At 33.2% G+C, this 14,154-nt stretch overlaps 1 protein-coding gene across 1 annotated transcript in view; it reads left to right on the forward strand.

Moving 5' to 3' along the window:
* Window positions 1-14,154, forward strand: part of CPNE8 (copine 8) — a 227,887-nt gene that overhangs the window by 115,727 nt on the left and 98,006 nt on the right. The window contains exons 7-8 of the mRNA XM_021690383.1: window positions 4,864-4,927; window positions 11,475-11,578. Of these exons, the coding sequence (XP_021546058.1) occupies window positions 4,864-4,927; window positions 11,475-11,578 (168 nt within the window). The remainder of the gene's footprint in view (window positions 1-4,863; window positions 4,928-11,474; window positions 11,579-14,154) is intronic.

Genomic DNA, 14,154 nt, shown 5'->3' on the forward strand with positions numbered 1-14,154 from the left:
AATATCCATTGTAGCTGTTTTCCCCCAGTCTAAAATTTAGTCAAAAATCATACATTGAATTTAGTTGTCCTGATTTTAGTGTCTTTTAACCTGGAACAGTTCCTCAGCCTGTCTTTTCTTTCTCACATTGTTTTTAATTATCTTTTTATTTTAGAATAGCTTTAGATTTACAGAAAAGTTACAAAGGCAGAACAGGGAGTTCTTATACATTCCTCACCCAGTTTTTCCTAACAGTAACATATTACATTACCAATGTACATTTGTCACAACTGGTAAACCAACATTGATACATTACAGTTAACTAAGTCCAGACTTTATTTGAATTTTAGTCTTGTTTTTTCCTCTAATGTTCCTTTTCTGTTACACAGTTCAATTTAGGAAACTACATTGCATTTAGTTATCCTGTCTTCTAGTATCTTTTTTTAAGATTTTTTTTATTTATTTGACAGAGAGAGACACAGCGAGAGAGGGAACACAAGCAGGGGGAGTAGGAGAGGGAGAAGCAGGCTTCCTGCTGAGCAGGTGCCCTATGCGAGGCTCGATCCCAGGACCCTGGGATTATGACCTGAGCTGAAGGCAGACCTTAACAACTGAGCCACCCAAGTGCGCCCTGTCTCCTAGTATCTTTTATTTCGTGACAATTTCTTAGTCTTTCCATGTTTGGGATGACCTTGACAGTTTGGGATGTATTAGCAGATATTTTGTAGAAAGCCCCTCAATTTGGGATTGTTTTTCTAATTTTTTTTCGTGATTAAACTGAAGCTGTAGGTTTGGAAGGAAAGGCCACAAAGGTGAGGTACCCTCATTACATTATGTCAGCAGTACATGATATCAACATGACTTATTGCTGGTGATGTTAACTGTATTAACTGTCCAGGTTAGTGTTTGCCAGGTTAAAATGGTCAACATATGGTACACATATCCTTTTGTAGGATGGTGAGTTTTTAATATGTTTTAGAGCTATAATGTTAGATGCATAGAGTCTTGAGATTATTATATCTTCCTAATTAATTGAAACTTTTATTGATTACATAAGAACTATTTCTAGCAGTCTTTTTAAATTTAAAATCTATTTGTTTGCTATTAATGTAGGTCCACTGGTTTTCATTGGGTTTAGTTTTTTTCCCCTTAGTATATCTGCATCTTTTCTTTTGAACTTTCTAAATCCTTAAATTTTGATGTTTATTGTAAATAGCTCATGGATGAATTTTTATTTTTTTATACAAAGTGACAATATAATTTTAATCTGGAGCATTTATTTCATTATGATGTGCTTTAGTAACTATCCCTCTGGATTTATTTCCCTCACCTCTTTAGTGCTTTTTATATGCTTCACCCTTTTTTCCCTTTAGTTTCCTTTGAATTGGTTATATTTTTAAACACTATTCCAGAATTCTCCTTTTCTAAACTTCAGGTTATAAAGTCCTTTAAAAATTGTAGTGTTGTGGAAGTTTTTACACATACTTACTTAGTTTATCAAATTCTATTCACTTTAAAACATCTTTTACTTTCTTCCTGAACAATCAAAGAACATCAGAAGATTTAACTTAAATTCTCACCCTCCTGATGAATCCTATCATACGTATTTGTTATTTAGTTTTTAACATTTGTATCTTGTCTTATAGTCAATATTTATTAAGATTTCTTTATATTTTACCACTTCCTTTCTTGTTTTTTCTTTTGTCACATATTTCCCATCTGTGATCATTCTCCTTCAGTTTCAAGTCCTTCAGAAATGCCTCAAGCAAGGGTGCTTGGCTATACACTCACTCAGTTCTTACTTGTTTAACAATATTTGTGGTTCATGCTTTCCCTTATAAGAGATGCACACTGTCTACATTCCCAGGGTGGCAGTTGTGTTCTTTTAAACCACTGAAGATATTTTCACTTGTCTTTCAGCTTCAATATACCTTCTGAGTAGTCAGCCCCAGTTTAATATTTGTATTCCTGTAGGCCATCTGCCTTTTCTCTCTGGCTCGTTTTAACATATGTCCTTCATCTCTGGTGTTTTGCCTTGTCCATTTCATTTGTGTAGGTATAAATTTACTTTTATTTATGCTGCTTGGGATTCATTGGACATTTTGAGTCTGGAAATTGATTTTTTTAATCAGTTCTAGTTTCCTAGCCATTTTCTCTTCAAATATTCTATCTCCTTCTTGCAATATTTCTTCTCCTTCCTGGACTTCTGATTAGGTGTGTATTAAACTTTTACCTTTGTTCTCCATGTCTGTAAACCTCTTTATAATAGTTTCCATGTCTGCCTCTCTGTGCTGCATTGTGGATCATTTCTTTACAGCTGTCTTTCAGCTTACTAATTTTTCTGCTGTGTCTAATCTGTGGCTAAATCCATTCACTGAGTTTTCTATTTCTGTTATTATATCCAGAATTTCCAAATTTTTTCTCCAAATATTCTTGATTATTTTTATAATCCTTAGCTAGTTAGTCATATTTCCATTCTTCTCTTTAAGTTTTAGGTATGTTACTCATGCTTACATTTTGTATATTATGCATAATATTTCTAGTATTCTAAGTATGTGTTTGATTCTGTAGACTGTTGTTTCTGGAGATTCTAATACATGGTACACTTTTCCTTCAGTGTTTTGTGATACTTTGAAATGAACACATATGCATTTTTTAAGCTTTTAATGTAAGAATCTTTTGAGATGTAGTTTGAAGGCAAATTCTTCAGAAAGGTTTTACATTTACCAGATACCTATGATCACTGCAATTAAACTGAATTCTTGGTTTGAAGTTATTTATAACTACTCAGGTAGTGAAAATTAAGGCAGGAATACTGGTTGAGGTCTGAATGATTAAGAGACTTTTTTTTTTTCTCTTATTCATCATCAATTTTTAAGGCAGGGATTTACTTTATAGGTCCCTCCAAAGTGAATATTTGTATCTAATTCATGCTATAATCAGGCAACATAGTCATTGCGATCCAAGCTTTATGTTGTGTATTAGTCACTTACTGAATTCTCCACCTTCTGAGTCTCTCCCTCCCCCCCCCACTTTTTTTTTGTTTCTCATTTTTATGTCCTGAGGAGCCATAAAAAACAAGCCCAAGATCAAATTCTACAGGGTCACCCCTGCTTGTCTTTCTGGTTTTCCATCTTCAGCTTCAGATTGGTCCTTACTTTCTTGCCCAGTTATCAGAGCATTTGTAAAGACTTTCTTGGCAAATTTTATTCAGCGTTTTAAAGTACTTTCAGGTACATGTTCAGTGAGGCTATTTGTCATAACATTGAAAATGTAAATCTTGAGATTCATAGATAGAAGAAAACAAAAGGTACAGCTAGATTAGAAAAATGAACTGATTAAGATTTCTGGAAGGATGCTAAAAATGATGTGTATAATATTCCAAGGAAAAACGTGCAAGGATAAATTACTTGATATTTTAGTCATAAAGACCAGGAGAAAATGGAAGGTCCTGACATGTACAGTTACCCTAATGGGGAGCAAAGATATAGAGAAAACAAAATTTTGTGATAGGCAGTTTCCTTCATAAGCTATGAGATGACATTTTTAGCTGAAAACCAAGTGGTGCCCTCCAGAAGAAAATATTAGAATAGAAAGAAAGAAAAGAAAGAGGAGTTTTACAATAATTTTATAGAGACATTTGTAGCTCAGATATTTTAATGTTCCATTCTTTTACCTTCTTCCCAGTTAAGATAACTAAAGAGTCCAGTCCCTTTATCCAGGAAGCACAGGGGATTATGTATCTGATGCATACATGCTGACATAGATTGTCAGAGATGAGTTCTGTTCTTGAGGACAAACACACTTGTTGGGCTCTAATTTCACAACTTGTAGTTCCCAGGATGAACTGAAGAGTTTGTGAACTATGACTCATAATGGGACGAAAGACAAAACACCATGGAGCATGAGGATTATTCTTTGGAGGATTCTCATGGGCTTGTCTCCGTATTCCCTCATGTAAAGCCAGGAACCATAAATGCGCCTTGCATTTTCCTGGTGGACTTTGCTCTTAGTGTCAGTTGGAATCTATATGAGCATAAATATACCAAACACATGTAAAAAGAAAAGTGTGTGGAAGTTTTACTTTGTTTAATTTTTGTTTTGCTTATGTATTACATATTTTCATTATATTTGGAGCACCTGCTATATGTAGACATTTAACTGTGTTGGCTCACAAGAGGTCTCTGTCATAAATTTTACTCTCATAGAGGTTATAATCAACTTGAAAAAAGAAAGGGAAGAAATACATGATTGTAACAAGTTAAGGGTAATTAAATGCTAAGCTTGTAGTACTGACCTGAAGTGCCATAGGAATGCAGAGAAGACTGAACTTTGTATGAGGTTGACCAGGATGAAGTTTCCTGGAACAAATGGAACTTTATCTGGGGATATGGAAGGTTTGAGGTGAAATAGGGGACAGTTAGTGTGTGAGGTATATCAGGGCATGGGAATGGCCACAAAGAAGAAATAAGCACAAATAAGTAACCATGTTGATGAAAGGAGAAAGAAGTATTGAAAACCAAGATTAGGAATAGGTTTTAATCACATAATAGAAATCTTAGAACCCATGGAAAAAATTTTATTATATTATAGATATCATATAATATTATATATATTACATATGGTAGATGATATGAAGCTCTTGACAGTTCTTGGGCAGAGGTCTGACAGGTTGAAAGTGATCAAAGTTTAGCTTCATTAGGAAATGTGGATCCATAGGATAAACTCAAGGTTGAAACTAGGAATATATTTTGTTAGGAAAGAGCCCACCAATTAGTAGCATGCTCTTTATTTGGTTCCATAAAAATGAAATATATAATATTAGTTTATATTATAAATATTCATATAAACTATTAATGTATATAAATATATTTTTGGTTGTAGAGGAATTCCAGGGAGGAAATGTGGTACGATCATACTTACAGCAGAGGAATTAAACTGTTGTAGGGTAAGTAAATATTTCTTTGGTTTAAAAAGTAATTCCAATACTTCCTTGAAAAGATATTTCTAAACTATACTTAAATGATTAATTTTCAGTAATTTTGGCAAAAAAATAATTAAGATTACTTTATATAATTCTCTCATCTGTAAAACATCATTTTAGATACATAGTCATTTTAGATAGTTAGAGAGACTACATTTATAGTCCAAAAAGGATATCAGTTATTTTAACAGTCTTTTTAAGGAATAGAAATTATTAAAATACAACCTAATGTCGGTATTATTTGGGGGGCATTAATATTAGGAATTATCAGTTGTACCGATCTTGCAAGATCTAAGTTCTTGCAAAAATTTTGAAGATTTATGTGTGATTTTCTAGGAGTATTTCTAGTCACTTGACTTTAGTCCTTTTACCTAACATACTTGTTTTTTCCATAATACTAATGGAATTAACTCGGGATTTATGTAAGTTCCCATCTTTTGTTAGTTTCGGAACTTATGTTTGAGGAAAGGACCTGCTACCACTCCAGCTGGGAATATGATGACATATAGAGTGCATACTCAGTATTTTTAGAAAACTGCCATTTTTAGTTGTGATTTGCTGATATAACCATTGACTCATGTTCAGTGAGTTTACTGTCATCAAGAACTGAGGTGATGGCTATGACACTCCACACCGGAAGTAATGATCGCTCTCTGAATCTGAAGTTGATATTGTCTGTTTAATGCGGCCCAGTGGATCCCTGGGAATAGTTATTTCAAGGGGGGGATAAAAGAAGTTTTCCCTGGGTTAAATCTCTAGAGCTCTTTATTTTCAACTTCTGCTTTATGATTTTAGGAACAGAAGTTCCTGAAGAATGCTAAAAACTTAATGCTTTAACATTGGCTATAGTTTCCATATGGAGAACTATTATTTATTATCTCTAGAGTTTTTTTTTTAAGGATAATTACTATGGCTTTTGGTACATAATATATTTCTGAGGCAATATGGGCAGAAATCCATATGATACTTGCCAGCAAATGAGGGAAACTGGGATTTCGGTGGGGTAGGGGGTGGTTGGTGAGATAACAATAGGAAAGTATAGTAACAGTGTTGTGGAGATGATTAAACAGAACTTAGACTCTAAGTAGTTAAAATGCATTTAAATTGAGGCCCTCTTCTACTTCCTCCATTGTCTATGCACCTGTGGGCAGGTCTGGCCACCTCAGTCTCAGTTTTTTCCTGTGTAAAATGCCCAGAAACCTACTCACAGTTAGAATGCCATTAAACGGAGTTGAATTCTGGATTTGCTATGAATTTGTACTTTGTCTTATCAAATTACTTGACTCTTCTGTTTTACTTTCCATATTTGCGGGGGGGGGGGGGAGAAAAAAAACCGGACACGTGAACCAGTCACTAGAATATTTTTAAAAATTGCCCAGCTCTGATAATTAACCACCATAACATTAAATCTGAAAATATAACATATATGAAACCATTTTATGTATACTAAGAATACATTACAAAAAGTACAAGACAGTACAGAAATATTACTTACCATCTTTTTTTTGTTAAAATGGCACAATGATTTCTTAGAATTATATCATCTAATCATCTTTTATACTTCTTGTCTCTAAATTTATATATGTGTATATAACATGTGTTTTATATAGTGAGGGAGGGAAGAGAAAAAGAAGTTCAAGGTCAGTAAGATACATGTTCTTTGTGTTGACATTAACATGCTATTTTGTCAGAATCTTGACATTCAGGTGATTTTGTGTAAATATGCCAATGAACACATTATTTTTAGTTCTATTGCAAAATAGAACCAAGGTAACCAAGGGCATAGATTGAGTATGGCCGGGTTGCATCTTAAATATCTTCCACTTTCAATTTTGTTGTTTTGCTTGGAAGAACAGGCAAGAACAGGAATGTTTCCATGCAAATGAAGTAGAATCTGTTACTTACTAATTTTTTTTTTTTTAAGATTTTTTATTTATTTATTTGACAGAGAGAGACACAGTGAGAGAGAGAGAACACAAGCAGGGGGAGTGGGAGAGGGAGAAGCAGGCTTCCCACTGAGCAGGGAGCCTGATGCAGGGCTCGATCCCAGGACCCTGGGATCATGACCTGAGCCGAAGGCAGACGCTTAACGACTGAGCCACCCAGGCACCCCTGTTGCTTACTAATTAAGAGGCATTTTTTTACCACTCTTTCTACTACTAAAGATTTTAGAATATCTGGAATTAACTTTTAATAAGTAAATATTTATTATACTTTACAATTATAGATCTAATATTTTAAAAATATTGCTTAAATCTTGATCTGACTTCACTTGTGTATAGTATGTTCTGATTCTTAGCTACAGCCTTATTGGTAATCAGCATCATTAAGATGTATAAACCTTGAAATAATATTACTATGCTAGTATAGTAGAAGAAACAAATATATTCAAAGCAATGCTCATAGTTACTTCAGAGAGACAGTGTCTTTAAATGCACATTTAAGTAGCTTGAAAATATCAGGCATTATCACTTAGAATCTTGAAGGAAGTAACTTCACATTTGACATCATACAAATTGATGTTGTTGTTTTTTTTTTCCCCTTTAAAACACATTGTTATTAACTTGAGCGTAAGTTTTGGGATCAGGACACCTAAATTTCAATCTTGTCTCTTTCAGTATTCAGCTGAGTGAGGTTATAGTCTTGGAGCTTTAATTTCTGCATTTGTAAAATGCTAGAAGTCTTAATATCTTCCCCAGATCATTGCTTTGCAGCATAAAAAAAGAGGCAGCATTGGAGAGATGTGTAAATTATAAATTTATACAAATATTTATTTTTAAGGTGATGATTTTAATTATCTCAACCTAGTATTACATAGTTTATTTCAAATGCCACTTTTGTAATATATCTAGTCAAATGTGCAAGCATAAAAATTAATGTAATTTTGAAATTATATTGGGATTGTTTATTCACTCAGTATTTTAAAAGTAGCTTGAGATTATCCACAAATAATATTTTTCATTCTGATTGATTGATTGATTGATTCCACAATATTCACAAAACGTACAAAGTGCTAGTCCCTGAAATGGATGCTTGGAATACAAGGGTGAGAAAACAACAACAAACAACACTGGTCCTTGTCTTTAATGAACAAGTAGTTTGTGGGAAAGACAGACATTAATTAGATGACTGTGCAGGTGAATGTGTCATGATATGTACTAAGTGATCAAATATAAGAGAATATAATGGAGAATCCAATTTATACCGGGGAGGGGTCACTGCAGACCTCTTTGAGAAAGTAACATTTAAGCTTAGCCCTAAGTAATGGTTTGCCAGTTAAATGAAAGAATTCTAGTGGAATGCACAGCTTGCATCAGGTTGTGAGGAGGGAAGGAATTGTGTCTGGTGTGTGGTAGCAAAGGGCTAGGACCAGGGGATGATTGAGACAAAACTTAGAAGGGTGAAGGTGGAAAAGGCTCCTCAGAGCTCATTTGGTGCTGAGCTTTGTAGACCATGTTAAGGATTCTGAGTTTATCCTAAATACAAGAGGAAGCCTAGAAGCATTTTAAATTATGAACAATATTTCTTTTATGTTTTGAGAATATTACGGTGTCTGCAGAGTGGAAGATGGGCTGGATGGTTGCCAGAGTAGAAGGCGGAGAAAGAAAAATGCTACTGTGCATGCCCAAGGGAGAGAGGAGGTTGGCCTAGACTAAGGTGATGCCAGTGTAGGCAGAGTGAAGATTTGAGAAATGTCTCAAGAGGTGGAATGATGCAACTTGGTTTAGACGAAGGGTCAAGAAAAGAAAGGAGTCAAGGACTGCTTCCTTGAGCACTTTGGGTGGATGACGAATTACTAATTGAGCTGGGAAAATTGCAAGAGAAGCAAGTTGGATTTGAATTAGTTAGAAGTGCCTGTGAAGCATTTGAGTGGATTTCTACCATAGCAAGTTTGTTACACTGGTGTGGAGTATTGAAGAAAAATCTTAAAATTCTCTCAGGTGGCATTAAGCACAAGAGATTAAAAAAAACCAACTTTGCAATGATGCTTCTGTATTTCTATAAGTAAGTAAGTGCTTGTCTTTCCCCCGTAGAAATTAGATTTCATTTGTGCTAGATATAGATGGAATCCCTGCTAAGGTACTAACTTGGATAATTGCAAAAAATATTTCCCCTAGGTTTATATAATTTAGTATATTGAAAGCAATCTTTATTTTTTATTTTTAATCTCTTAACTTGTTTTGCAAGTCTTAAGGAATGTAATTTGAAAAATTACAACTTGGTTTTAAGTTTAGCAGTGATGGAAATTTGTTTTAATAATACTTAATTTCTGTGAAGATTTATTCAGAATCAATTTGAAATATGTACATTTCAATAATCTATTATATACTTTGAATATATCAGAAAGTTTTTTGGTCCAGGTGCTTTGGGAAAATGTCTTACAGGAGTGGGTTTTTTCTTTTTCCTTTTTTTTTTTTTTTTTTAGCAAGTACAATGTCCTTGTCCTGTGTTTTTAGAAAACCATTCTCTCTCAAGGCCATTTTAATATATGTGAAGGTGAAAGGGCATTCAAACCAACCAGAACAAAGAAATCAAAACCAGTCCTTCTCTCTCAGTTTTGCTCTGATTTTATAGTTTGATTGTTAGGGTGATTTTCTCACTGCTTCCTTAAAGAATAGTATAGAAATTTTGGTCTTTCAACCTCAAATTTGAAAAGTGATAATGGCTGAAAAGTTTGAGGTGATAGTGGTGTCCATATTTTTCTTGCCTGTGTGTTTCTTTTAATTTTCTTTAAAATGTATGTTGGTTGCTATGCCTGTTCAGAAAGTGAAATCATTATATAATGAGTGTTCCTCTGGTAGAAGTTACATCTGTGCTAAATATAAAAGCAAAATGACACTATACCAATGCATTGAAAACCAGAAATCTAGAGCTGTGAACTTCTCCAAGGGCAGAGATGTCGTCTTCATCTCTCTATTCCCAGATTCTAGCCTGAGTATTGCTTCAGAAATGTTTGCTAAGTAAGTATATGAATGAATGAATGAATGGATGCATGCATGCATGAAAAAGATAGTGTTCTCTTGTATAGTGTTCCAGAAATGCTAAAGGGAAATAATGAAAATTTTAGTTGGATGTTTAAGTACTGCTGGACTCTGCAAAGTAAAAAATAGTGGTGAATAATAAGAGACTGCCTTTTTAGTCATTCTTTTTTTTTTTTTTTTAAATTTTATTTATTTATTTGACAGAGAGAGATATAGCGAGACAGGGAACACAAGCAGGGGGAGTAGGAGAGGGAGAAGCAAGCTCCCCGCCGAGCAGGGAGCCCGATGCGGGGCTCGATCCCAGGACCCTGGGATCACGACCTGAGCCGAAGGCAGACGCCCAACGACTGAGCCACCCAGGCGCCCCCTTTTTAGTCATTCTTAACAGTTTCACCAAATAGCATTTAAAACTGCAACCTCTTGATTGAATCTGAATTACTTTGACCCCCCATCTCTTTCCGAAATTGTTAGCATCTTCTTTCAGTTAAAAAAACAAACAAACAAATCCAAAATACTGATTTTAATTGTTAAATCACTATATATTTCCTACTTTTTAAAGGTGCTCATCCTATGTAATTGCATAATGTTTAACTTCCTTAATTTATGATACTCCAACTTATTTACTTATAAGCTAAACTCTGTAGCTTGTGAGTGCTTAAATATATACATCAATAAAAATGATGGGTTTGGCATAATAATTAATATCCAAATACGTAATTACACTACAGATAAGCATGAAAGTGCTTTACTTTCCTTGAAGCCCAATATAATAGGAATTATTGTTAAGACTTTGTGATGCCCTGTGAATAATTAAAAAGGAACCCTTTTTTCCCCCTAGATTGCAAACTGTGTGGTCAGTCTGGATCTGTCTTGTACCTTATCTGATGAGCAAAGATACCTTTTTTTTTTTTTTAAAGATTTTATTTATTTATTTGACAGAGAGAGAGAGAGGCGAGAGAGGGAATACAAGCAGGGAGAGTGTGAGAGGGAGAAATAGGCCTCCCACAGAGCAGGGAGCCCGATGAGGGGCTCGATCCCAGGACCCCGGGATCATGACCCGAGCCAAAGGCAAACGCCCAACGACTGAGCCACCCAGGCGCCCCCAAAGATATCTTAACATCTAACACGTGATAGATATGTAATAGATGCTTAGTAATTATTTCCGGAGAAATTAACAAACAGTTATGCTCTAAAAATGTATACTTGAATTAACTAAAGATAGGAATAAAGATCTTGTATTATATAATATTGAATCCCTATAGTTATCTACTTATTATCACTTTTCCAGGGAGAAATGTTAGAGGTTTTTAAAAAGTAATAGTTCTGTGACTAGAGCAAAAACTTCCAGAGTCAATTTTTTAGTCTCACAATCCTTTGAAAAGTAATTTTATGTTGTTCAGGATTCTTGCACACTTGGCCATTTGCATTAAAATGGTAAATTTGTTTTCTTGTCAAGTCTTGCCCGTGATCTGCAGTTTCTAGTTATTTATAACCAAGGTTTTGAGTTATTTTATTAATTTTCTTTGTAGGATGCTGTTCTGATGCAATTTTGTGCAAACAAATTGGACAAGAAGGACTTTTTTGGAAAATCAGATCCTTTTCTTGTATTTTATCGAAGTAATGAAGATGGCAGGTAGATTTATCTTTTATGTATTTTAACTCTATAGTAAGAATCATACTTCAACTATTATTTTTTTTCTCAGAGAAGCTCAGTAAATTGATAAACAGTAAAATATTTTGGTATTTTAAAAATGATTTGATTTTTGCATCTCAATAACAATGTGTAATTTTATAAGCATTTTACATGTTTTGTATGATATTAAAAATGAATGATTTTCAGCTTCAAAGAAACATTTCCTCGGTACTTTCCCTAAAATTATAATATTACCTTAATAGGATGGAAGAATTAAATTTTTGTGGAAATCTTAAGATGCTAAAACTAATGTTTCTGGTTATAAAATTGAAGTCTTAAGCCATTTTCTCAGAGAAGGATTAGGATTTTATGGGTTGCTTTTTATACTTCAGGGTTTGTGTTTTCTTTCCCCCCAGTGATATTTGTCTAACATGCAATAACATTTTTCATTACATTTTAGTAATTTGAATGTTTTTAGCAGTCATGATTAGACTGGTTTCTATGTGGTTTGAAATTGTACCCATGAGTTATAAAGTATAATTTAATATGTATGATTCTACCATTAAATATGTTTTACTGTTTCTGAGATTCATACTGTACTGTCAGTATTTGTGGGAAAGTTTAGTGGTAAAATTATGGGCCAAGGTTCTATTTTGACTAGGTTTAAGTCATGACTATGCTACTTAATAGTTACGAGACCATAGGCAAGCTTTTTAACCCATATGAGACTCCATTTCCTCATCCGTAAGATGGGCTAATGATCATAGCTACTTCACAGTGTTGTTGACAGTATTAAATGAATTAAAGGACAAAAAAAACAGAAGCTTGCTTAACACATAAAATGTAAATGTTAGCTGTTATTATTTTTAATCTTAATGTATAAGTTCCCCTTAACTGTATGCAATAAAATATTAGCTAAAGGGAAAATGTTATTTCAAGATTAAAAAAGAAGGGAAGAGAATGAAAAAAAAAAAACCCTGTCACTACTGTCACACTTACAAATGAAATTATACATGTTAATGTTATATAATAAGTATATAAAATGTTACATAAAAATAGAAAGTTTGGTATTTAAAGTGAATACACTGGGCAGTATAAAATGATGCTTTACTTCTTGTGAGATTGTTGTTGATGCAAATACTGGGCAACTGTTGGTTATTGTGTTATGGTGTCATATTATTGCATTTTTCGTACTTCCCTTCTATCTTGGTGGTAAAAAATGTCAGAGTAGTATTTGCATCTGAATACTACTTTTACCCACGTGGAAAATAATTGGACAGTGAAGGAACTAGTCATTTGCAGGTCGTTTCAAGGGTAGAGAAAAACTAAAGAATGGTTCAGGATTTCTTTGTCAAAAGTGTTGTTCTGTCTGAACTACTTGTTTTCTGAATTTTCTATTTTTATTCTTACTAGTTTTCGTTGTAAAGATTTGTTGTACAATTATAGAATTTCAGTCTCTCATATATTTAATACTACTGATGAGGGTTATATTATGGAAACTTAATTATGCTTGTAAAAATGGTAGTAATTTATTCATTAAATGAAATGTAAATATTAAGAAAAGAGTACAATTAATCAAAAAATCGCATTTAAAAACAACTGTTGCTAAAATTTGGTGGATCTCATTTCAGAAAACTTTCCACTTACATTTCCACACAGAAAACTAGGTCACCATCTATAACCAAATATATATTTTAAAGCATATGTATTAGTGTATTTATATATATTTATGTTTTGTTTTGATGAGCTTTGAATGAGTAAATGTGTTTTTACTCCTTACTTTTTATGTGTAAATCTCTTTTTTTAACTGCAAAGATTTTAGCTTTATTTTTAACATTTATTGAATATGAAGCTATTTCAAAAATTGCCTGTTGCCTCATGTGTTTGAGGCTCATTTTATAAGATAGTGTAAAACTTAGTTTTTACTAGAAGCATTAATAAAAATCCTTAACAATGTATGATTATAAATTCTTATTTTCTTGCTGTCACATTTATTTAGTAACTTAAATCGTATTCATAATTAGGTAATAATTTTCCCTTGGAATAGCTGGGTTTTTTTTTTTGGCAAATGACTTCATTTAAAGCATTTTAATAAGGCTTCATTTAAAGTATTTTAATAAGGCTGTTTAATAAAAATATTTTTCTTATAATACTATTTATAATATATATGCAGTTATATTTATACAACAATAAATAAATAGCTCACTAAGGTGAACCACTTAAGAAAGTGTCAACGTATTTAATTATTATGGCTGGTGATACTAGAAATATAATAGAAGTTTTGATTTAACCATAAACAAAAAAGCCAAAAAGTCAATAGAATGTTTGTTGAACATGTTCGTTTGAAGATGGTCTGTTGGTTGCTCCATTATCTATCTATGTAACTACCTATGGATCCATGGATCTAGATACCATCTATCTAGCTATCTATCTGTATCTGCCACCATACCAAAGGCTTAATATATATAAGAATGTGATTCAAGAGAAGAAGAGAAAGCCCCTTTGTAGATCTTTAAGAATGTATTGTATTATGAAGAGAGGCAGAAGCCTGTTTCTAAAACAAAAACAGTACAGTT

This window comes from Neomonachus schauinslandi, chromosome 5, assembly GCF_002201575.2.
Source record: "Neomonachus schauinslandi chromosome 5, ASM220157v2, whole genome shotgun sequence".
Lineage (NCBI taxonomy): Eukaryota > Metazoa > Chordata > Mammalia > Carnivora > Phocidae > Neomonachus > Neomonachus schauinslandi.